The 23,715-nt window shown below is 40.5% G+C and overlaps 1 protein-coding gene across 2 annotated transcripts; it reads left to right on the top strand.

The window, feature by feature from the left end:
- The first annotated feature begins 1,773 nt into the window (after positions 1 to 1,773).
- SMNDC1 (survival motor neuron domain containing 1) lies at positions 1,774 to 22,695 on the top strand. Of its 2 annotated transcripts, XM_072995566.2 has the most exons (7): positions 1,774 to 2,000; positions 9,393 to 9,452; positions 11,993 to 12,112; positions 15,452 to 15,594; positions 17,795 to 17,956; positions 18,920 to 19,073; positions 20,610 to 22,695. In XM_072995566.2, the coding sequence occupies exons 3-7, from the start codon at positions 11,993 to 11,995 to the stop codon at positions 20,745 to 20,747; spliced, it is 717 nt and encodes a 238-aa protein (XP_072851667.1). In that variant the 5' UTR covers positions 1,774 to 2,000; positions 9,393 to 9,452; the 3' UTR covers positions 20,748 to 22,695. The 2 variants fall into 2 exon arrangements, with proteins under 2 accessions (XP_072851667.1, XP_020635482.1); XM_020779823.3 differs by lacking the exon at positions 9,393 to 9,452 and having other exon boundaries at positions 1,777 to 2,000.
- Positions 22,696 to 23,715: the final 1,020 nt, after the last annotated feature.

Genomic DNA, 23,715 nt, shown 5'->3' with positions numbered 1-23,715 from the left:
GGGAAGGCAGGGAAAAGACAGTCCAGGCAGTACAGTACCAGGCAGTCCGAAGACTGTCTCCCAATCCACTCTCTAAACGCTGGGAGGAGTGAGGAAGCAGACAGGCACCCTTTTCACTGGCCAACAGTTAACTGAAAGTTCAAATTTTGCACTTTCCCTGCCTCCCACGTGGGTTTTTTTCAGTTCTTAACTCAAATCTAAGTACTTAAGTCAAGTCAATATTTTCCTATGAGAGCGGTTCTTAAGTCAAAATGTTCTTAACTCAAGCCATTCTTAAGTCAAGACCCCACTGTATTATGCTCTACTTTTTTAAAATTACACTTTTAAAACTATTTACTACAGCTTTTATTCCATACCACCTTTTTCTTCTGATTCTTAAAGCGTAACAATTAAAAGAGCAGGGCCATGTTTGTTTTTCTTACAAAGCCCTTCTCTTGGCAACTTGTGCAGGGTAGCTCGCCTGTAGATGGAAAGACAGGGAGGAAGCCAGCCTACTCATCAGTCTGAAAACATTTCGGCAATGTCGCAGATTCATAGGTTTGGAGAAGAGGAGAAAGACCCTCTTCCTATTGTTGCCATTAAACTAGCAGCTGCATGTTCCTATCACCCGCGCTGTCGAAAATAACTAGCGACCGGAGCAGACTCCCGCCCTCAGGGGTAGCGCGAACATAGCAACGACCCGGGAGAAACAAGGCTTCCGCTTTCCCGTCACGTGACTTCCATTCCCTGGGCTTAGCCAATCACAGCCGCCTAATCGTTCATACTAAGGGCGGGACTGCTTCCCCCAAAGAGGTGCACGAGTGAACAGTCGACTGGGGCTACACTGTCGGTTCCCAAGGATTGCCTGTGCATAGAATACATCGCTGTGTAGAGAGAAGGCAGTTGGGCTGCTGGGGGGGGGGGGAGAAAGAGGGCTGAATGTGGAGGCTCGTGCCCCGTGGTTGAATGGGGCTTATGCCCAGGAGGACATTGTGGTACAATACTGTTATACACGAGACTTAACTCCATTCAGACGGAGTGCGAGCAAGCGAGGTCAGGAAAACATTTATACCATTGCAGGCTGACAGAGTCTAATGGGAATTGGGTTTAACAACGTTTGGATGCCAGGTAATGTAGAAGGTAGGAGGAAAAGAGGAAGGCCAAATATGAGATGGATTCCCTTAGTATCTCAGTTGGGAAGTCACAGAACGATTGGGAGGTTCGCCTATGCACTGCCGCCACTGTAATATATTGGTAATGTTTAAATTTATGATGTGAACTTCCTTAGGTACTGCAAAAAAGAAAGGTGGGACATTAAACAAAGAAAGAAATGCATATTTATGCATTTCGCTAAAATAGAGGAAGTGCCTTTGTTCTATTCCTTTCTGATGGCTTTTTTTTACCATTTTACACGTTTTTGTTATACATCTGCTGTTCTACTTGTTGTGAATCACCCAGAATAGTTCATCGCACTAATGGGGTGATATGCAAAGTTGATGAAATAAATATATAAATAAATATTAATCGTAAAATTGTAGAGATATAAATCTTGCTCTATCTCACCCCTTTGTTTCAAAATGTCACTTAACTTTTTCTCCAGTTCTTGAGGCAGAAATTTTTTTAAAATGCAGAACAACGAAAGGGTTATATTTCTATGGCTACTACACCTGTATGTTTTCAATTATTACGTTGTTCCGTAGTGTCTCTCCACCCCCCCCCCCCGGCCCCGCTTTCGCCCCGCTCACAGGGAAAAAACCCTGAGCCACCCTCGGGGAGCCGCCTCAAGTGCTACTGGCGCTCGGTGGAGAATGTCGCTGTCGGGTCTGCTCCCAGATCACGCGACCAAGCCTGAGCTCACGTCCGGTTCTCTCCCCCCTTCCCGCGAGAGCTCGCTTCCCTTCGACCGGGCCACGCGCGGCGTCGCTAGGCGGAGCCGCGGGAAAGGAAGCGCCCGCGCAGGCGCAGGCGCTTTTCCTGAGGCCTGACGGGATCGAGAGAGGCCCTCCGCACGTACGGCCAAGGTGAGAGCCGCGGTCTTTCCTGGTTGTTCTTCCCATCTCACCATGGGTCAGGGATGGTGGGGGTGGGGGTGGGAACTATGATAAGCCTACTGCCGGGCCTGAAACCCGGCCCTCCGTTATGAAAGCCCCAGTTAGCTTCCCGGCCTCTTCAGGGCGCCGGTCCTTAGGCCTTGCCCGCTGCCCTTTCCCCGTCGGGTACCTGTTTCAGGCCCGGCCTTCGGCCCTTGTTCCTTTCGGCAGAGAACCCGGGCCCGTTCCCTCTTCCTCCCTCTGATTTCTAGGCCTTGGAGTTCTCCTAAGCCTCCAAACGTCCCGGCATTCGGGGCCGTTCGTACGAAGAGGCCTCTTCCGTCGTCCCGAAACAGTTGGAGGCTGCCTGTTGCTTTAAATCAGCAAAAAGAATTCCTCTCCTTTTCCTCCTAAATTTCTCTTCAAGGTTTCACTTACTCCTCAGGAGATTTATTCACTTTTTTTAAATTCCGTTCTCCCCTGCAGTCGGGTGGGAGCTGTTCGGGAGTCTTGCCAGTTCGCTTCCGGTCCCTCCACAAAGGAGTTCCATGTTCACGGACTAGAAGTTTCCGGGAACCACATGTTTGTCTACCGCAGTATTTGTTTTTCTTCTCTTAACTACAGTATTATGTTTTTGGTGAAACGGAGAGTCACTTTGTTAGTTTTTGGTAGTTTATTAGCAACTTATGACTTTGTTTAGTTTAGACCTGTGCAGAGTTTAACGCAGCACAGTAATACGTGGTTTACATAGGAACATAACAGGTTTTTTTTTGCTGTTTGTTTAAAGTTATTGTTTAAACTTTCTGATAAATTTGTTCTGTGTTGCTAAAGTTGAGCTATTGTTTATTGAAATGTAGTTGGAGACGTAGTTATCTTGTGCTTGAAGAACTAAGCTGCAAGATACCCAGGTTTGCTTACCTATAAACCTCAAGTTACATTACTTGTACAACATATTGATCAGTTTTCTGCAACAGAACTCACTTCCATATGTTTGGCTTGTTAAAGGCCAAATAGTAAGCTTGTGGCAGAAACACTTAACCTATTACTGTTTCTATAGGCGCTAATATTAAGAGGGTTAGCCAATGTGGTAGTGGATAGAGCAATGGACTGGGACTCTGGAGGCCTGCCTGGCTTTGGATCCCTGCTCAGCACATACTCAGCAATGTCAATTAAAATTAACATTTCCTCACATATTTGCATCTGAATCTGACTCTGAATTCTGCAAGTTGTTCTCAAGTTAGTTTTCAGATGTCGGAGGAAAATGTGAATGTCGACCAATCTCAGGTATTAGCAGAGTGAGTAGTCTGCGCAGTGGCAGTGAGGGCTTGATGAGACTGACAGAACAAGGTGGCCAAGAAAGGTAACAGTAGATCAGAATAATTTTTATTTTGTTTTTCTGTTCCCTTCCTTGGCTCTTATGGTCATACTGCAGTAAAACTCTTTAATATCTAAGTCAATTTTTATGTTGGTTTAATAGGCATCTACTATCTTGTAGGGACGTGGTGGCGCTGCGTGCTAAACCGCAGAAGCCTGTGCTGCAAGTCGTAAGATTGAATCCACGCAACGTAGTGAGCTCCCGTCTCTTTGTCCCAGCTCCTCACCAACCTAGCAGTTTGAAAGCATGTAAATGCGAGTAGATAAATAGGTACCACCTCAGTGGGAAGGTAATACAGCGTTCTGTAGTCACACTGGCCATGTGACAACAGAAACTGTCTTAGGACAAGCGCTGGCTCTACAGCTTGAAAACAGGATGAGCACCGCCCCCTAGAGTCGGAAACGATTAGACTAAGAATGTCAAGGGGAACATCTACCTTTACCTTACTATCTTGTACTTGATTTTCTGCAAAGAAAGGGAATAGGGACTCTTTCCACTCTTTGTAACAAACAGGTTGGCAGCAGTGCCCCATTTGATCTCATGGATTGCCTCTAGTGAGCCCAAGCCACTTCCACACCTAGAGGCCACTGTGATCATAACTTTGTATCACATGTGCAGCAGAACAGCATGCCTAATTCATTGATTTGACTATGGATATCAAGCATTAATTTTCCTTGCTAGAAATGGTACAACCCAATTATATGTTAATCTGTAGATACTCAGCACTTGCACATAGGGGCATCACCATATTTCATGAAACAGGATGAGAGATCAGCATCTATAAAGTGAGCGAAAGGAGATTGGTCATAGCAGACAGAGTGGGAATAGAAACTCAGTGGGAATATAATGCTAAGATCATTCCTTAAATATCCCACTTACCTTTCTTGAAATCTCCGTTAGGGTCACTATAAGTTGCCTCTGACTTGATGTTCCTTAGCTAAATAATAAGAGAAAAGAATTTCAGGACAAGAGAGTTATTCTGGTTACCTAATGTCATATCAAATAGAACTAAGTGTCTAGATTATTATGTAGATGTGAGCATTTTGCTTAAGGATTCTGTTTTGTAAGTGTGAATAGAAAGTAACATTTGAGAATGTTCAGAATATTTATGATTTTTAGGAGTCTCCTTCACAACAGGACTGTTAGGGCAGTTTACAATTTAAAAACCAAGTCGTTACTATCTTTTTTCTGGGGTGCAGTGCAGTGTATAAAACCTGATTAAAAACATTGAAGTTACTAAATACGATAAAAATAAATAAAAGCTGCAACAGAAACTGGGTTTAGGTAGATCCACACAAGATTGCTTAAAGCAGCTGGGAATCCTTAGAATCATATAGTCCTACTTTGTAGCTAAAAGACATCAAAGTTGGCTGGCATCGGGTATGCTTCTCTAAGAACAGTGTTTCAATATCAAGCTGCTGTGATCTTGAAGATCCTCTATATTGTCACCATATGTTTAATCTCAGTCAGTGGGGGATAAGTGGGGATTGTATGGTTTCAGGTGAAGTTTGAAGGGTTTTAGTAGGTTTGCATGGGATAAGTTTATTCTTTAAAGGACAGGTTTCAAAAATTTAGGTGTATCTCAGTCACTGCTTTGTAACTTATGTCTACTCATTTACCTAAAATAATTAGGGAGGAGAATTCAAATGATGTATAATCTCCCAGGTTTTCAGAAACTTGGTTCTAAATGGGAATCTTGAGGCAATGATCTTTAGGAGTGAGGACTAAAGAAAAATGCTAGAGTAAGGAATCGGAAGTTGAGAGAAGCAGGAACAGGACTGAATGTTGGTATAGCTTAAATATATTTATTTATTTATTAAATTTATACCCCGCCCATCCAAACCAAAGTCTACTCTGGGTGGCTAACAGTGATAGATAAAAGTAAGAACAATATAATAAAATAAAAACAGCAGTAATAATGTAGTTCAAGATGGGAAAAATAATCAGGTGATGACAGGAGGAAAAGCCTGCCTGAAGAGCAAGGTCTTAAGTTTACTCTTAAAAACACCCAGTGAGGGAGCCAGACAGATCTCTGGGGGCAGACTGTTCCAGAGGCGAGGTGCCACTGTGGGGAAGGCCTGGTTTCTTGTTCTTTCTCTCTGGGCCTCCCTTGGTGTTAAGCCCTCAGCAGCCCTTCTTGGCTAGAATGAGTGATTCAGGTAGATCTAGTTGGGAGGAGGCATTCCACTAGCTATTGAGGTCCTGAACCATTTATGGCTTTATATGTCATCATTAACACTGAAATCAGTGTGGAAATGGACGGGCAGCCAATGCAAGGCAGCCAGAGTGGGTGAAATATGCTAGTATTTTCTCACCCCAGTCAGAAATCTGGCTGCCGCATTCTGCACCATTTGAAACTTCTGTATCAGTCTCAAAGGTAGCCCAAGTAAAGCACATTACAGTAGTCTAATCTCACGATTACACGCACATGGACCAAAGTGGTGGGCGCCCCAGCATCAGGATAGGGATGCAGCTGAGCAATCCGCCACAGATGGAAATAGGTGGAGCAGACTACTGACGCTACCTGGGTTTCCATGGTGAACGCTGGATCCAAATGGACCCCCAAGCTGCGAACCTCACTCTTCATGGTGAGAGTCACTCCCCCAAAAGAGGGTTTTTTTTTCCCAAACCACTGATAGAAGGGCTGCCCACCCTCAAGACCTCCATCTTATCCAGATTCAGCCTTGTCTGGAAGCAGATATGAGAGACCAAGGAGCAAAATGAAGAGCTATTTTTTTCTATCACTTCATGTCTCTGACTAGAAAGAAGCTCTAGACAGATTAGGCAGAAAATACAGTTGTGTGTGTTTTTGTATCGGTTGTTGATGACACGAGCCATCAAATTACTTATGACTCATGGTAACCTTAATTGAGTATTTGAGGTATGTGAAAGGTTAATGGATTGGTTTTACCCCCTCGTAATGGTTTTTCAGGCCTGAATGGGGTTTGGAATTCCAAGTCTTGAGTTCAAGTGTGATATTTTAATCTGCTACACCACACCGGCTCTCCTGTATTAGGGTGTGTTTAGGGAAAAAGAAATGCTGCTTTTATAGGGGACATATGGAATTTGATGAAGCAGACTGTGCTGCACTGAGGAGAGAGAGATGAAGAAAACCCTAAAAACATTTGGAAGTTAAAGTTTCATTCCAACTGTCCTTGCTATTTTCCATCCACTGGCACCATTATTTAGTGAGTATTTTTAATGCCTTGCGATCCTCATTTCCTTAGAGCAATGGCTCCCGACATTGGGTCTCCCGATGTTTTTGGACTAAAACTTTCCAAAGCCCTCACCACTAGCTGTGCTGGCCAGTATTCCTGGGAGTTGTAGTCCAAGAACATCTGGGGACCCAAGATTGGGAGCCACTGCTCTAGACGAAATTTGAGGCAATCGGGCAATGTCAGGCAGTGAGCACTTCAAGCCATGGTTACTCCCAAAGATGATAATCACCTCATGTTGTCTCTCTCAAGAGAAATATCTGCCCATATCTGCTTTAGCATATTTTGGGAAGTATATAGCAAAGAAGAATAACATCTGAGTCCAAATCCAGTTTGTTCTTCCTTCATACCTAATACAGTACAGTGGTGCCTCGCACAATGATGTTAATTGGTTAAAAAAAAACGTTCTGTGAAAACATTGTTCTGTGAAACACCATTTCCCATAGAGATGCATTGAAAACAGGATAATCCGTTCGAATTGGAACGGATTGCCGTCCTTAAGCGAAAATCCCCATAGGAAACATTGTTGTGTGAAACAATGTATCCACCATTCAAATGCATTGAGTAGGCTTCAAGGCATCTCAATGGGGGAGAAAAAAATTCACCAAAAATTAACGAAGACTCAGAACAAAGCCAGATTAAGTTTGCAAAGGTTTCATAAGCTGCACTAATGGGTCCAAGCATTTAAAACAGTTTCTGAGTCTTCGTTAATTTTTGGTAAAAAAAATTCTGCCCCATTGAGATGCATAGACCCCCCCAACCAAGAAGCAGCATGGCAGCAGTTAAAAATTTTTTTAAATCAGATTTGAACTTGGGCATCCAAATCCCAGAGGCAGGCATGGCCACAAGAGAACAGCAACCATTTCCTTGCAGAATTCCACACACACAAAGCATAACCCCCCCCCCAACCAAGAAGCAGCATGCAGGGAAAAAAATTTTAAAATCAGGTTTGAACTTGGGCATTCAAATCCCACACAAATCCACAGAAACCCCCAGCCAAAAAAACCCCTGCAATTTCCCCAATGAAAAAACCCCCATAACCAAAGTCAGACAGACCCAAATTCCCCCTCGCAAAAATCATCAGAGTTTTGCAATACAGTACAGTACAGATACACTGTAAAACCCACCACACACCCAGGAGAAGAAATGCAAGCTTACCTTTGAAAGTTCTCCAGCACAGAAAGCACCCACAAGACAGAGCAAAGAGGCAAAGCCAACCTTTGAACTGCATGTGGGAATGTAAACCCAGGATGCATGGGGAAGGTTTTTTATCCCTTCCCTGCACATGCGCAATGCATCCTGGGTACAGGCAGTTAGAAGAACAAATTAGCATTGCCAAACAGCCACCTTCCCCGCTCTTTTTTTAAAACATCGTTAAGTGAAACAGGGGACCCAAAATGCAATCGTTCTGTGAAGCATGGTCCCAAAATCGTTGTGCGAAAATTCCCTATAGGAAACATTGTTGTGTGAGGTGGCAAATTTTTCAGAAAAAGCCATCGTTGTGTGAATTTATCGTTTTGTGAGGCACTCGTTGTGCGAGGCACCACTGTAGTCTATTTTTCCACTATTTGCACATGGAGATATTCATCACCACTTAAGCAAGCAAAATACACCATTGATTGAAACTGAGCAATCACCAGCTCATGCCACTGCAATCTGCAGATTGGGCAGAGCACTATATGTATAGAGGATCTCCATTCTGTGAAGCCCAGCTGAATTCAGGTCCTAATATTTATTTCATTCAGTAGTTCCTGTTTCTTTACTGGGTAATACAGGAAAAAGTAGCCAATCATAAATTTTAAATATATATGCTATTTTTCTATGTATTGTGCTCAGAGCATCTCATGACACAAGAGCAGTGATATAAAATCAAAAATGCATGTCAATACAGCAGTGTAATAATTTTTGGTTATGGTAAGAACAACCCAGCATCATAACTGCTTAATTATCAAAATAGGTAGTATCAATTATTAGCCAGTGTCTCCTGTTCCATATTCACATGTGAGGCTCTGTGGTTGTAGAAACGTCTGTGATAGTCTGATAAGGTTGTGCGCCTGGTCACTTGTAAATGGGACTGCATTGGATCAGTACTGCAACTTTGATAGTTGGAGTTCCACATACATGCAAATATTGAATAGAACCTGCCCTTAATCAGATCTTTCCATAGCAGTCATAACAAAACAATCAACAAGTAGGCCTGAGTCTAATTTACCGTATTTTTCGCTCCATAAGACGCACCTTTCCATAAGACGCACCAATTTTTTAGGAGAAGAAAACAGGAAACTATAATCTGTTTTCTTCGCTCCATAAGACGCACAGACTTCCCACCCCCCCTGTTTTGTGGGGGAAAAGTGCGTCTTATGGTGCAAAAAATACGGTAATCTGTTTGCAGAGCCTTTTTCTAGTAATTCCTTGAGATGGGAACAAACTACAGCTTGCTTTCTTTTAGCTTCATTCCTTTCTTTTTAAAAAATACCAACTTGAAGATGAGTTCAGTGTGAATTGAAGCAGGTAGATCATGTTGTGGACTAAATTCAGTAGTAATCACAGATAAAACAAACCTGTAGAGACAAATGGAACTTATGAGATAGGAATTACTATAGCTCTGACTGATTTTAGTGGATCTGATCGGACTAAAACTGGATTTATTTTTGTGAATCTTAACTTGAGCCTAATAAATTTGGATGACAATTGGATCATGATCAGGACCTACAGTATGTCAGTAGATTATCTGTGTCAGTGACCGGCCCTATTTACATGATGAGATTTCTTTTTTTATCTGCTTAATTACAGTGGTGCCTCGACTTATGAAATTAATCTTTGTTGGAACGGTGGCTGCATCTCGAAATTTTCGTAAGTCGAATCACCATTTCCCATAGGAATGCATTGAAATCCATTTAATCAATCCTGGCTGTTTTACGTAGAGGTGCCGTTCTTAAGTTGAAGCATTAGTTCCCATAGCAACTAATGCAAAGCCAGTTAATCCATATCTACCACTAGGGGGAGAATTTTTTTTCTTTTCACCTAAGATGAACTTAGGTCAAAAAAAGGGCAGGAAAGGAGGGAGGGGAGGAGGGAACACCTTCTAACCAGAACACCTTTTTAACCCAAGCACCTTTTAAACAAAACCAAGCACCTTTGAGTCTACAGTAAACTCCATTTTAAAGCCTGGCTGCATCAACAAGCACCACAGCCCCTCACAGAATATTTTCTGATTTTAAAAGAGACAGACCTTGAAGCCACATTTTAAACACACATTTTAAAACAAAAGACAGATCACAGTACACAAACCGTAAAAGCCACAGAATTCCAGCACTGAACTCCTAATCACAAAAAGAGAGTCTAAACTGCATTTTACAGCCTGCCTGCATCAACAACCAGCAACCATTATTATAGCAAACAGATCCCCAAAGAAAAAAAGACTTTGAAGCCACATTTTAAACCCACACATTTTAAAACAACACAGTACACAAACCCCAGGAGCCACAAAATGCAAAATAAATAAATAAATATTACATTTTTAAATTATAGTCTAATTTTCACATTTAATTTTAATTTAATATTACAATCTACTTTTCACATTTTAAATCCACACTGCAAGACCCATCAGAGCACAGAAACATAACCCCCACCTAGCCCTACCCCACACCAAGCTGCAAAAAAACTCAGAACAGGCAGTCTCTGTTTTTTTTTTTAAAAAGGCAACTCCAAAAATCAAAAATTAAAAAAATCAAAAAAATACAGTCCATGCAGTACAGTACCAGGCAGTACAGTACCAGGCAGCCTGAAGACTCTCTCCCTATACACTCTCTGACCGCTGGGGCGAGGGAGGTAGCAGACAAGCGGCCTCTTCGCTGGCCAACGGTTAACAGAAATTTCAAATTACACGCTTTCCCTGCCTCCCCCTTGTTTATTTTCTTTCGTAACTTGAAGCTCCGGCCGCAAGTCGAAGCAATATTTTGCAGCTGGAGCTTTTCATATCTCAAAATTTTTGCAACTAGGGATGTTGGTAAGTCGAGGCACCACTGTAATATGATTCTATCTTGATACTAACAAAGCAATGAAAAGATGAACCATGGAGAAGAGGCTAGTTAATGTTCATATTGTTTGCATGAATCTTTCCTTCAAAATGATTTAGAAATTCTGGCTGGTGCTTAATGGGTCTTGCCAAGTGCAGTGGTGCCTTGACTTACGAACTTAATCCGTATTGGAATGGTGGCCATAAGTCAAAACGTTTGTAAGTTAAAGCACCATTTCCCATAGGAATGCATTGAAAACCGATTAATCTGTTCCGGCTGAAGAAAAAAATACAATTTTTTTTTTAAAAAAATAAACTACTGCAAGTCCCACTCTGGGACTGCAAAAAAACAAAAAGCAAACAGATCCAAAAATAAACATTGAAGCAAGTCCCATGCTGGCGCTGCAAAAAAAAAAAAATCCAAAAAAAGAACCACACACAGAAACATAAACCCCCCAGCCCAAACCTACCCTCCAAAACAACTTTTTAAAAAGGAAAAAGCAGCATCTTATCTCTATCGGTCCTGCAGGGCCTGGCCTCCGCCGCCGCTACTGGGCCAGGGCTCCAGCTGCCTCTGCGGAGGCTTCCCGGGTTTCCAAAGCACTGTCAGCCCAGCCCAGCACCTTTGGCAGCGCTTACTCACAAGTACATCTGTGCATTCTGCGGCACTTACTCATGAGTAGACCCACACCAGGGATGGGCAGGGAGCGCACTGGCTTCCTGTGCCCGGCAGCGATCCAGAGCTGCCCCTGCCTCTCCTTCCTCCTCCTTCTCGGCAGAAGTAAAAAAGTTCCCTGACCCCCTGCTCTAACCGTTGGGACAAAAGAGCTACAAAGAAGCAGCCTCTTTGCTACCGACGGTTTGAATTTCTTTATTGTTGGTGAAAAGAGTAAAATATGCCAAAGTATGATGGCTGTATTTATGATAAATGGGGAAAGAACAAGTTGACCTAATATTTTTTTAAAAAAATATTTTGGAAGTAGAAGACCATTGTGTTAGAGATGGCTCCTTCAGTGAGATGAAATGTAAATGCTGTATAAAAAGAAGGGAACAAGTCTTTCAATTTTTTTGTTTAAATTAACAGAGATACGAACACTGGGAATGACCTACAGAAGACCTCAATAGTTATGGGTTTACCTAATTTTAGTCAATTCTTTGAAGGTTATTTTGGTGTTCATTGGTACTGTAGTGCATTGAAATCACCATATATTTTGATACTTTACAGTGAGTTGAAATGAGGAAGTACTAGAGATCAGTGGCAGATTTTTAATAGGCAGATAAATTAACCATTTAAGTGAAGTGACATTTTGCTCTCACAAGAGAGGTTCCCACATATGTTACTTCTGACTATAGAATCACTTTTCCCCTCATATAGATGTCAGAGGACCTTGCAAAGCAGCTAGCTAGCTATAAAGCTCAGCTGCAGCAAGTTGAAGCTGCTTTAACGGGAAATGGAGATAATGAAGATTTGCTAAAACTCAAGAAAGATTTACAGGTAAGAATGGAAAAGGATACACTTTTGGAGATTAAATATTTTCACAAAGATTTTCTATATTCTCAAGACTGGCAAAGTATTTACTTTGAAGGTATTAACAAGAACTATGCTGTTATGCTGAGTGTTGTATTTATGTTTAAAGTTAACGTACAACCATTACTTTTCCTAGGGTAATAAAATTGTTTGTAAAGGACTATGTAAAGAAATATTTGCTATAAGAGTTTGCAGAATGTATGCAGAATAAACATTTATGTGAAGCAAAAAGCATATTTTTAAAAGAGTTTGCATGTTTATGTTGTATTATGTTTATCTTAAAAGTGGCAGTCTCTTATGTAAAAGAAAATGGAGAATACATCTTAAATGATGCTTGCAACTTGCAGTTTTTGTAAATTCTACCGTGTTTCCCCAAGAATAAGACAAGGTCTTATATTAATTTTGCACCGAAAAACACATTAGGGCTTATTTTCAGGGGATGTTTTATTTTTTCATGTACAACTACGTTTATTCAAATACAGTCATGTCATTTCCTGGTTTCTGCACGATGGTGGAGGAGGGGTTTCACTTAACTGGGGCTTATTTTTGGGGTAGGGCTTATATTACGAGCATCCTGAAAAATACTAGGGCTTATTTTCGGGAAAACAGGCTAGTATTAATGTATAAATATAAATAAAATGTATTTTTTGCTCCATAAGACGCACCTGACCTTAAGACGCACCTAATTTTTAGAGAAGGAAAACAGGGAAAATATATTCTGAACCAAATGGTGTAATAAAATATTTAATAAACTATAACAGAATAACATTTGAACCATGTAAAGTGAACAGCGGTCAACAGTGGCATTAAGAACCATTACCACTGTCATTAACAAATGGAGAGACTTAAAGGTTTGTGTACTCTAGTTTATGTACCATAAATTTGTGTACCATAAATTTTAGTCAAGTACATATAGACCATTATTAGCCAGTGATAAGACCTATACCACTCTACCTATATTTTACATTTCCTTTCATCCACCCCTCCCCATGCTTATAGAAATGTCTCAATGACAGATGAGATTGTTGTGCAACTCTGCCCAGCTATAGCTGAAGCCTATATTAAGTTATAAATGGTTTGTCTGATTTGGCACTGCATTGAGAGGTCCCTTTTAGTTGTGTGGAGGATAAATAGTGGAATTATATATTTAACAGCTGTTAACACAGTTAGTTTCCTTGCTGCAACACCCTTTGGAAATACATTCTCTATTAGGTGCCCAGAACTAGTTGAAAAGTTTGCAAGTCGAATCCAAATTTCCCATAGAAATGCATTGAAAATTAATTAATGCATTTTTATGGGGGGGGGGAAGGTCAGGAACTTTTAAAAAATTAAAAGAAAATCACTTACCAGGTACTGTAGACTGAGCCTGGCTCTTCACAGTGCCTTGGTAGCCCCCCCAAATAGCTGAAAAAGAGCACCAAACTGCTACAAGCTGGCAGGCAGCAGGCAGCCATTTTGTGCTCTTCTCCGCTCCTGCCCCCTCCCCACCTAACAGCTGATCGGTGCTGGTCTAAAAGGCTTCCCAGGCAGCTTTTAAAGCAGGTATGCACGTTTCTACACAAGCAGGTTTCAACTCAAACTGAGCACCTTTTCACCCAAGCACGGTTTAATGCAAAACAAGCAGCTTTTAAAGCAAAACTAGCACATTTTAAAGCAAGTATGCACATTTCTACACAAGGAATCAAACATGTTCAGTTATCCATGAACACTGGGCAATTTCCTTGGCTGCTAGAGAAGAGGTAGGATGTTAAATTATTTTTATTCTGTATGCCATTCAAAATAGTCATGTGTTTATGAGGGTCTGTTTTCTGGGGCAGGGCAGGGAAGGCTCTTTAGTTAGATTTGAACAATATTAGTTTTTTTAAAAATTAATCCAAGGGTAGGATATTATTACTTAAAGTGTTAGCATAGTTGTATCAGTACTATACCATTTGAGTTATTTTCAATTTAATGTCATGGTAAGATAGCACAAAATGGATTTTCAGAGGCCAAATTCCTTAGAACTTTGTAAAGGAAAAATGAAAATTGACACAAAGTGCTATAATGTGCCTAGATTCTGATTGCTACATATGTGTATTCATCTGAGAGACATTTTTGGAAGAAAGATTATAAAATATAACAGAATCACTGCCATATGTACATTCAGACTACTACTTAACCAGGGACATCAGTTAATCTGTCTCTTTGTTCTTTATGGTACAATTTGCAAATAGTTATGAGTGTATTTTTCCATGTTTGTTCCTTGTTCATATTTTCTTTGACATTTCTGCATTTAAAGGCAGCCATGCAGCTGCCAGAATATAAGGACAGAAGATCAATGTGTCACATCAAGCAAGAAAGGTGCACATGCCTTTATATTGTTCCCTTTCTTGTTCATGTTTGGCTATCCTAGTTTTTTGCTGCTTCCTAGACAAATGCTGTTTCCTAAACAAATCACATAATATTCTGGTAGCAAGCAGTATACTAAATGCAAACAAGACAGAGGTCTGTCCCTTGGGCTTACAGATTAAAATGACAAGATGTGCAGGGAGAAAGAAAGCAATAAAGGAGGGAGGTCACTTTGATAAATGACAGATCAAAGTGGTAAGTTGTAATGTTTTGAATACTCATGTATATGTACCTGTGGTCAGGCTAATCTTCCTGTTCTGGACATGGTATCCTTTCCCTCACATCTGCACAATTGTGGTAAAATACATAACGTGAGGCACCACTGTATTCAAAAGCTAAAACAGATTTACTAAGAAGTGTAAATCTACACTTCTTAGCACCCACTAGCCAGTATACACATTGATGGGTTTCTGAAGTGTGGGTGTGGGAATGACATTATTAATTGTGGGCACATTTTTCTCTCACATAAATGTAGTGTTTTGTAAATATTTTTAAGGGTTTCATTCATCCTTGCGTAATTGAAGCAGGCTGAGCACAGAACATGAGAAACACCAGCACATATACCTACTACCACTGCAGCACTTTCCTGCCAGTATTTTAGTTTTTACCTTAAAATAATGTTTTCCTTTGCACTATTGGGTTATACATTCCTCCTGCACAAACATAAACATTGTAATTCATTGTGGGGGGAGCAGATGGAAGAATTGTGCAAGTCTGGATTTTTTTTTAAATCATTCCCACTGTGTAGCATGGGCTGAGATATTGTGCTTCCCATATCAAGTTCAGGACCTGAATAAGACACATACTCAAATGAACACGGTATGTTGTAAGGAAAAATGTAAATGTGCCTTTTGGTCTAATACGCTTCAGTAACAAGGAGTTGTGTTGAAGACTTGTCCTATTTGTTCCATTACACAGGAAGTTATAGAATTAACCAAAGACCTCCTTTCAACACAACCTTCAGAAGCTCTTGCAAGTTCTGACAGTAATGCTTCTGCTCTCCCCAGTCACACTTGGAAGGTTGGAGACAGATGTATGGCAATATGGAGTGAAGATGGACAGTAAGTGTAGAAAACAAACTTCTGTAACAGTTATCATGAAATTATACAGTTCCATGGTAAGAGATTTCCCTTTAGTTTATGCTCTATTCACCTCTTCCCCAGTGAGGACCAGCTTTGCAAATATAATAATTGAAGGAGTTTTATAGGTATAAAACATTCATTTTGAACTAAAGTATCTTACTTGGGAATGAGCTCTGTTGATGTGTTTACAGTGAGTACTGTAGAATATAGGATAGCCATTAATATCTTCAAAAATCTTTATGCAGATCCAGTCTGCAATAGCTGAACTGTTACATGCACATTTCAACCCATATTGTTCAGAATGTCATTTCCCAAAAAGCTGGGGCTCAGAGTGAAAGGAAATAGTTAAGGTTGCACAGAAAGATGTTTGAGGACGTCTGCAAGAAATCTAGAGATTTCTTTGAAGTATGCTGAAGGTTGCTGGCTGAATAGCTCATTGAGATGGAGTACCTGGCTGTGAACCTGGGGGTCAAGAGTTCTGTTCCCCACTGTGCTTTTTAGGAGAAGAGCCAGCCTGTATAACTTTGGGTGAGCTGCACAGTACTAGAGCACTCTCAGAAGAAGGGAGTGGTTACCACTTCTGATTACTTAATGCCTAAGAAACACGTGGAAGATTTGCAGTAAGTTAGGATCAGCTTCGTGGCACATTTTTGAAAAAGGTTCAAAAATTAAAATATCCTCACTTTTGTATTCATATAGAAGACTTCTGCTATGTTGGGAGAATCTAGTTGAAACTCTAAACCCAAGAGTGATGTTATAAGAGAAAGAGCAGTTTAGGTTCTCTGGTATGTTTTGCCTCTCTCTGCAGGGCTTGTCCCACAGTTTGAGAATCAGTACTACATATGAAGCTTTCTCTTAAGTTGAATCCCTCTGTTCGGGGATAAAGGGAAAACTGAACCATCTCTTTCCATATAGATCATCCATTGTGGAGAGGGAACTGGGCCTATATTCATTAAGCTCATACTGTGAACCCACATTTCCCTTTCTGGAGGCAAAGGGGGTGTTTCTGTCTTCCTCAAATACTGCTGTTGGGGGGTAAGGAACTGAGTTTAGAGATGCTGTTGTGGAGAGGGAGCTGAACTTTGAAGTGATATGCCAGATGAGCAAGCTGACTCTGATCTCAGTTCTTCCCCTGATTCAGCATGATGGATTTGGGTGTTCACTGCTTCAGCATGAAAGGCAGTAGCCTTCCCCTAGTGAATTTGCAAGGTGTCTTGTGCTGGTTGGGCAGAAGCAAAAGTGTCCAGCAGCATAATTACTCCTCATGCGTTTGAACAGCCATTGCTGTCAGAAATTTTCTGTATCAACACATGGGAAATGTGCATGTCCTCCCTCACCTTGGATGATTTGGGGTATGAAGTGGAAGGGCATCATCTCTCTCCCTTGCGCTTGCCTCTATTTTTCTCATCTAGGCCTCAGGAATGCCTGCATGCAGATATACCACTTCAAAACACACATGAATGTGTTTTAAGCTGCCTTTGGTTACTTCCAGCATACTCAACTGTGAATCTCAAATGATGTGATCAAAAAAAGTAAATAATTACTTTGTTGATCTCTGTATTAATGTCTCTGTTAGATTTTTAGTGTTTTCTTACATTCTTAGTAATTAATTGCTTCCTTTTAGGAGCAAGTTATTTGTGGGCAGTGACACAGCTGTCAAACTAATTTAAGAATTCTGTCCATGTCTACTCCGCAAAGATTCCCACTTAAGTCATTTAGGCTTACTCCTAGCTAGGTGTTTATAGGATAGCAGGCTGAATGATGGTTGTTGAAAAAACTTGGTGAAAATTGAAACAATGAAAATAAATCCTCATGATTCAGAAAGCTACATTGTTTCTCACAGAGAAAGACTAAAAACTTCAATCTAGTTAAATATTAGATCTTGAAAGTGTTTTCATCTGTGCTTAAGTAATAGAAGATACAGAATCAACATTTTATTTCAAACACATTTGTTAATTATTTCGTGGGCCTTAAAATTGCTAGTGATTGGTATCATAACTCTGTGGGATCATTGATAATTGATTCTGGAATCAAATAAAATTCATTACTGATTCTAACTTGAAATGCTACTTCTGTACAGAACAGAATTTCCCTGAAGTTTAATATTAATAATTGCAAGTTTTGTAGGGTTGAGTCTTAAACCTTTACTCACATGCTTACAGCCATGATATCTTTACAGGTGTTATGAGGCTGAAATTGAAGAGATAGATGAAGAAAATGGTACCGCTGCAGTCACCTTTTTGGGATATGGGAATGCTGAAGTTACACCCCTGCTGAATCTGAAACCTGTGGAAGAGGGAAGGAAAGCAAAGGAAGACAGTGGCAACAAACCCATGTCCAAGTAAGTGGCTGAAATTAATTTCCAGTGTTTAGGGTGTGGTAATGCAGTAAAGAAAATGTGCTTAGCTTGCACTGCTGACAGATTATCTCCCACAAAAGTGATTCTACCTCAATGAAAGTCTTACAGACCTGTATTTATTGAGAGATATTTTATGCAGGACAGAGATATCTTACTGTTGAAGAGGTGATACAGACTGCCTGTTTTGTTTTCTTCTATTTAGGATTTGGCTAGAATATAAACCTGGCTGCCCAGGTTTTCCAGACTTCAGAATTCCATCTACTTTCATTTTATCCATCTCGGGACTGAACTGCTACTACAAACACATAGCAGTAGATTTAAATTATAATGACAGTGTGTGCCATACTTTGCCCTTAAATGTAAAGCTTGGTGAGCATCATGGCAATAATGATTAGGCTCAGTTACTGCAGTACTTTCTCAAGTGCTTCAGGCTTGTAAAGTAGTAAACTCCTCCTGGAACAAATTCTTAGCAGACTTAGAATTACTCAGAGTTTAGCAAAAGTCTAGGTAGACTTTTTGTAGTACTTTGTTCTTAGTAGTACATGAAAGGAAGATTGCTGTGCTTGATTGAAACTTGGAATGACAGTACTTTTTACACCTGGAAAATGAAATGAGTCTGGACAGCTGAAGCCACATTGTCCTTATAGTTTATATTCACATAGGCCAAGGTTCAAGGTGAGATGATCCTGGTCAGCTTTGCTTTTGTTTACTTGTTCTGAGAATAAAAAGGAATTTAAAGCAAAGGAGATGCATGTTGTTAAGACATGTAAGCAGGTTCCCCTTGACAAATTTTCCAGTCGAGTCTGACTCTAGGGGGTGGTGCTCATCCCTCTTTCTAAGCCTTTGAGCCAGCGTTTGTCCATAGACAGTTTTTCTGTGGTCACGTGGCCAGTGCAACTTAGACATGTAAGCAATTGTTGATGCTAACACCACCTTTTTTTAAAGGAAGGAAATGATTGCTCAGCAACGAGAATATAAAAAGAAGAAAGCTTTGAAAAAGGCCCAGCGAATCAAAGAACTAGAGCAGGAGCGAGAAGATCAGAAAGTCAAATGGCAACAGTTCAACAACAGGGCATACTCAAAAAACAAAAAAGGCCAGGTTTGTGACTCTTACTCTCTTGCAAGTATGAATTTATTGCTGTAAAAGAGATGTGGAAGTGTACAGCTCCACTGACATAAATGTGCTGAAGGCATACAAATTATACCATATACAAAATGATTTATGTAAACAGTCATTTGCTTTTAGGAAGAAGAACGTGCTAGTAGTAATAAAGTTGAAAGTTCATGGTGGTAAAGCTTGGGATATATTAATTTAAAAGACTTATATCAAATGTCTTTTAAACCCAATTTGATACAGAATAAAGTTTAAAACTGAAACACAGCAACATTAAGAGCAATGATAAAAATCACCAGTTTAAATGGAACAGCACCATATGTACAGTAGTCCTGGTAGAGTTCTAATTCAATTAAGAGCCAGTATTTAACAGGTAAATCTGTATATGGTGTCTGGGAAACTTTGAGTGAACACAGTTCTACAAGTGGGAGGTTCATGCCAGGCCCTGTTTCTTGTGCCTACATTAATTACTCCTATAGGCAGGTACAGATGTTGACTTCTTGGTGCTGGATTTCAAAGTGCAGGCCAGTTGAGACAGGAAAAAAAATCCTTTCACTTATTTGGACACAACCCTTTTGAGGCTTATAATGTCAATCTCAGCGTATCAAATTGGGCCTGGCAGCACTGGCAAACAGTGTATCTAGGTGTCACCATCCAATCACCTGATTTGTTTTGTGCCATTAAGTCCTTTCTGATGTAGGTTACTCCAATAGGGTTTCCAGGTTATCTGAGATGTTCAAGAAGTGGTTTGCCATTGATACTCCTCAGTGCATTTCCAGGGCTGAGTTTTGGGGTGTACTGAGACATAGTTCAACATTCCACTTTATAGTCTCTTTCTCCAGTCACGTAATACATTCCAGTATCTAAGCAGACTTTTTACCAATCAGTGCTTTAAAATTAAAAGCAGCCTAATGTAGAATGTTATTACATAATCCAGTGCATATGGCACAAGAATATGCTTAACTGAAGCATCCATTCTCCCTAGGTAGTGCCGCAACTGGCGCACTACGCTAACATGGGGAAGGCCTAGCTGGCTGCTTTGGTCACCTCAGCTTCCCCAGTTACTGCAAAGTCCAAGAGAGCTCTGAGACACCAGACTTGGTCCCCCAGGGAGAATGCAGTTCCATTGAAGGTCAGCTCCATTCATACTTCCCACCCACCCACTTGCAATATCTTTGGATTATATTTCACTCACATTCATCCCCAGACCACCTTCAAATAGTAGTTTGCAGTATGGTGCTTGCTCATTGCCAGAATAATGCAACTGATGCAAAATTATTTGGATGCTTTAGGTAGATAGATAAGTTGATATTGGTGGCATTAGCTGTACTATTCTCAAAGATCAAGGAAATATAAGTTTTTTTTTATGAGAAAACAACTATCCTGTCTCATTCTTAATAGAATTCTGCAACATTTTGCTTTTTAACTAAGTAATTTAAATAAGAAATTTTTGTATCAGTGCATTGTGACTTGCTGAAATTTAAATATTTGTACACGTGATGTTTTTAATTCGTTCCACAGGTAAAGCGAAGCATCTTTGCTTCTCCTGAAAGTGTAACAGGGAAAGTCGGAGTTGGGACATGTGGAATTGCAGACAAACCCATGACGCAGTACCAGGATACATCCAAGTACAATGTCAGACATTTGATGCCCCAGTGATAGAGGGAGAGAAATGACTAAGCATCACCTCTGCAGGGCTCTACATTCATCTTTTTATTGTTATATTTTTCTAAAGTAAACTATTGGCACGTAGTAAAATGGTTGTTGCCTTCAATTGGCCTCTGCTTCTACAAGCCTTAAGTAAAAATGGAGATATTCACGTGATCCCCCTTTGCTGTCCTCACAATTAATTCGCATAAATATGTAAAAGTCAAGTCTGATGAGAAAATGCCCTTTGGAGTGTCAGGAAGCCTCTAGAGTATCCAAAAATTGACTGGAAATGCCATCAAGCAAACAGTTGTGTAACAAAATAGTTGTTTTAGCTGTTGTGCTCCCTCTTATATAATAAATGTAGTCCTCTTAATCTTCTTGCATAGACTAATGTTAAGCACTCTTTTATTTCTGTGCAGCTTGATTTCATCCCAGTTTCAATGTAAGGTCAAACACTGAGTACTGCCCATGACTAATTTTTATTTTATTTTTGGCCTAAACAGTTTTAATTAATCTGGCCCATGCTCTCTCCAGTTAAATCTGATTCAGAAACAGGAAAGTTGGAGTTTTAAGATCACTGCTTGCTGGCCAGAATATGCTAATGGTACTTTCCTTTTAGTGGGGGGAAAATTAGGCTGTGTGTAAAAAATTGATGGGACATGCTTACCATCAAGTGCTCCCCGAAGGCAAGAATTTGGTGTTTGCTATGAAGTCGTCTAAACTACAAAGGTATTGGCAGGTTCAGTGTACTATGGAGTGTTTCCTTTCTCAGCTCCAGGCTTCATAGAAACAGAGGGAGGGTTTATCTTTGTCATACTGAATTTCAGAGAGACTTGGAAAGTAGCAAAATGAAATAATTGCTTTGCTGTTCCTTACAAATCAGTGCAAGGTCTGAAAGATTACTGCACCCCTTATGACAGGCTGGAAGAAGGAGGAAGGAAACACAGCAAGTCTGGAAGCAGCAGTGTGTCTTGAAGCTTCCCAAGGCTCCAAGCAAGCAGATTTTCCTTCCTCTTTTCTGAGCATGGAGGAAGGCTGTAGGATTCTTGGCTATCTTGCATACTCTTTGAATTCCACACAAGATTTTGGAGCTGCTGCCAGCCTTTTCCCAGCCCCAGAGAAAGGTGTGAGATTTTACGGGGTAAAAGAACGCTTTCTAGTGGCAGGCTGGAAAGTTTCTTTGTGGTCCTCTGTGCTGAATCCCACTGTATGATCAGATTAAACATTATTCAGCTACTTTCCATTAGAGATTAGCACTTTAAATATTGGGAGAGTCAAATGTACTCCAAGTGTACTTGTATTCATGGGAAATATATTTGGTGTATTTGTCTTACTGATGAAATTCAGCTGTTTAACTACAGCAGGAGGTTCCTTCCTAAAAATGCCTGATTTTAGTTACATTAGTAGTGCTTGCCCCCACTTTGATTTTATTTGGGAGCCAGGTGTAAAAGTGTTGGCCTTTTTTAGATCTTGTTGATGCAGTTGCTTCCCTTTGTTCATAGCTATTGCTTAGGGTCATAGTGCCATGTCTTAATCTTGAAATGTGTTTAAAGCAAAAAGTCAATGTATAGCCCTGTATACAATGTAGATAATTATTTTTGTAAAATATGGTGTTAAGTTAATGAAAAAGACTGGCTTTAGTTATTTCTCCTACGAAATAATTCAAGAGTAATCCTTGCTCAGTAATCTGAACTTTGTTCCCCATGTACATTATACTGTAGTTACTTTTTGTAATTTGTTTTCTGAATAAAATAAGATCAGGTTCCATCAGCACTTGTTGATACACAGATTAGTGGAAAATGTCAGTTTACCTGAGTAAATCCATATATAGTTGTGGTTAGAACCCATTCCTAAAGAAAGGCTCTTCTGTCAACAAAAAGAGGAGATAATTTTTATGACTGTGTTGATTTCAGTTTTGTATGTTCAACTTTTATTAAAATAAAAACTTGAAAATCTCTTGGCTATGTCCTCAAAAAATCATGGGTGTTGTAGAGACTGGGGAACTAAAAAGTACATATTGAGGAGTTAAAGTCAGTTTGTTGCTGGGGGTGGGCAAGTTCCATGGCCATCTGTTTTTGTAGGGCTAGCTTACTTTATCTGGTGATGAATGTGAAGACACTTCCTGGGATCTCAAGAGACAATCTTGAATTGGCCTCAAAGTAAATTAACTATACAGTACTCTGAATTCTACTGTGTACCTGGATAGGTAGTTTTCTGATACGGGAACATTTCTTTTAAAGGAAGCAGTGTTGAAAGTTGTTGAAGAACAGACATGACCTGAATTCACTAAGAGGGAATAAGATCCAAAGAAATGTGCCACCAGTTTTGTATAACTTTGGGGAAGCTTTTTACTTTTGGTTCCTGAATAGCCATCTGTATTCTGTGAGAAAAAGATGTTGCTGAACTGAAACAGGTTTGAAATGCAAATTTAGATATAGCATGAAGTTCTCTATTTGAGCTGAATTCGCCCATTCCTGTCCATTTTAGTTCACTGATGCCCAGGATGTCGATGTTTATTCTTGCCATCTCCTGTTTGACCACCTCCAGCTTCCCAACGTTCATAGATCTTACATTCCAGGTTCCTATGCAGTATTTTTCTTTGCAGCATTGGATTTTCCTTTCACTTCCAGGCACGTCCACAGCTGAGCGTCCTTTCGGCTTTGGCCCAACCACTTCATTAGCTCTGGAGCTACTTGTACTTGTCCTCCACTCTTCCTCAGTAGCATGTTGGACGCCTTCCGACCTGAGGGGCCCATCTTCCAGCGTCATATCTTTTAGCCTTTTGTTTCTGATCATGGGGCGTTCTTGGCAAAGATACTGGAGTGGCTTGCCATTTCCTACTCCAGGTGGATTGCGTTTAGTCGGAACTCTCCACTATGTCCTGTCCGTCTTGGGTGTCCCTGCACGGCATAGCCCATAGCTTCTCTGAGTTACTCAAGCCCCTTCGCCACGACAAGGCAGCAATCCATGAAGGAGG

Source organism: Pogona vitticeps, chromosome 3 (genome assembly GCF_051106095.1).
Source record: "Pogona vitticeps strain Pit_001003342236 chromosome 3, PviZW2.1, whole genome shotgun sequence".
NCBI classification, from domain to species: Eukaryota; Metazoa; Chordata; class Lepidosauria; order Squamata; family Agamidae; genus Pogona; species Pogona vitticeps.
The sequence above is the reverse complement of the archived record's forward strand: the minus strand, read 5'-3'. Positions and strand labels throughout refer to the sequence as shown.

Excerpts from the sequence above, each read along its gene's own strand:
- SMNDC1 (XM_072995566.2), top strand. The coding sequence starts at position 11,993 with ATGTCAGAGGACCTTGCAAAGCAGCTAGCTAGCTATAAAGCTCAGCTG. Across the intron at positions 15,595-17,794 it reads ATATGGAGTGAAGATGGACA|GTGTTATGAGGCTGAAATTG; the intron begins GTAAGTGTAGAA and ends ATATCTTTACAG. Across the intron at positions 19,074-20,609 it reads CAAAAAACAAAAAAGGCCAG|GTAAAGCGAAGCATCTTTGC; the intron begins GTTTGTGACTCT and ends TTCGTTCCACAG.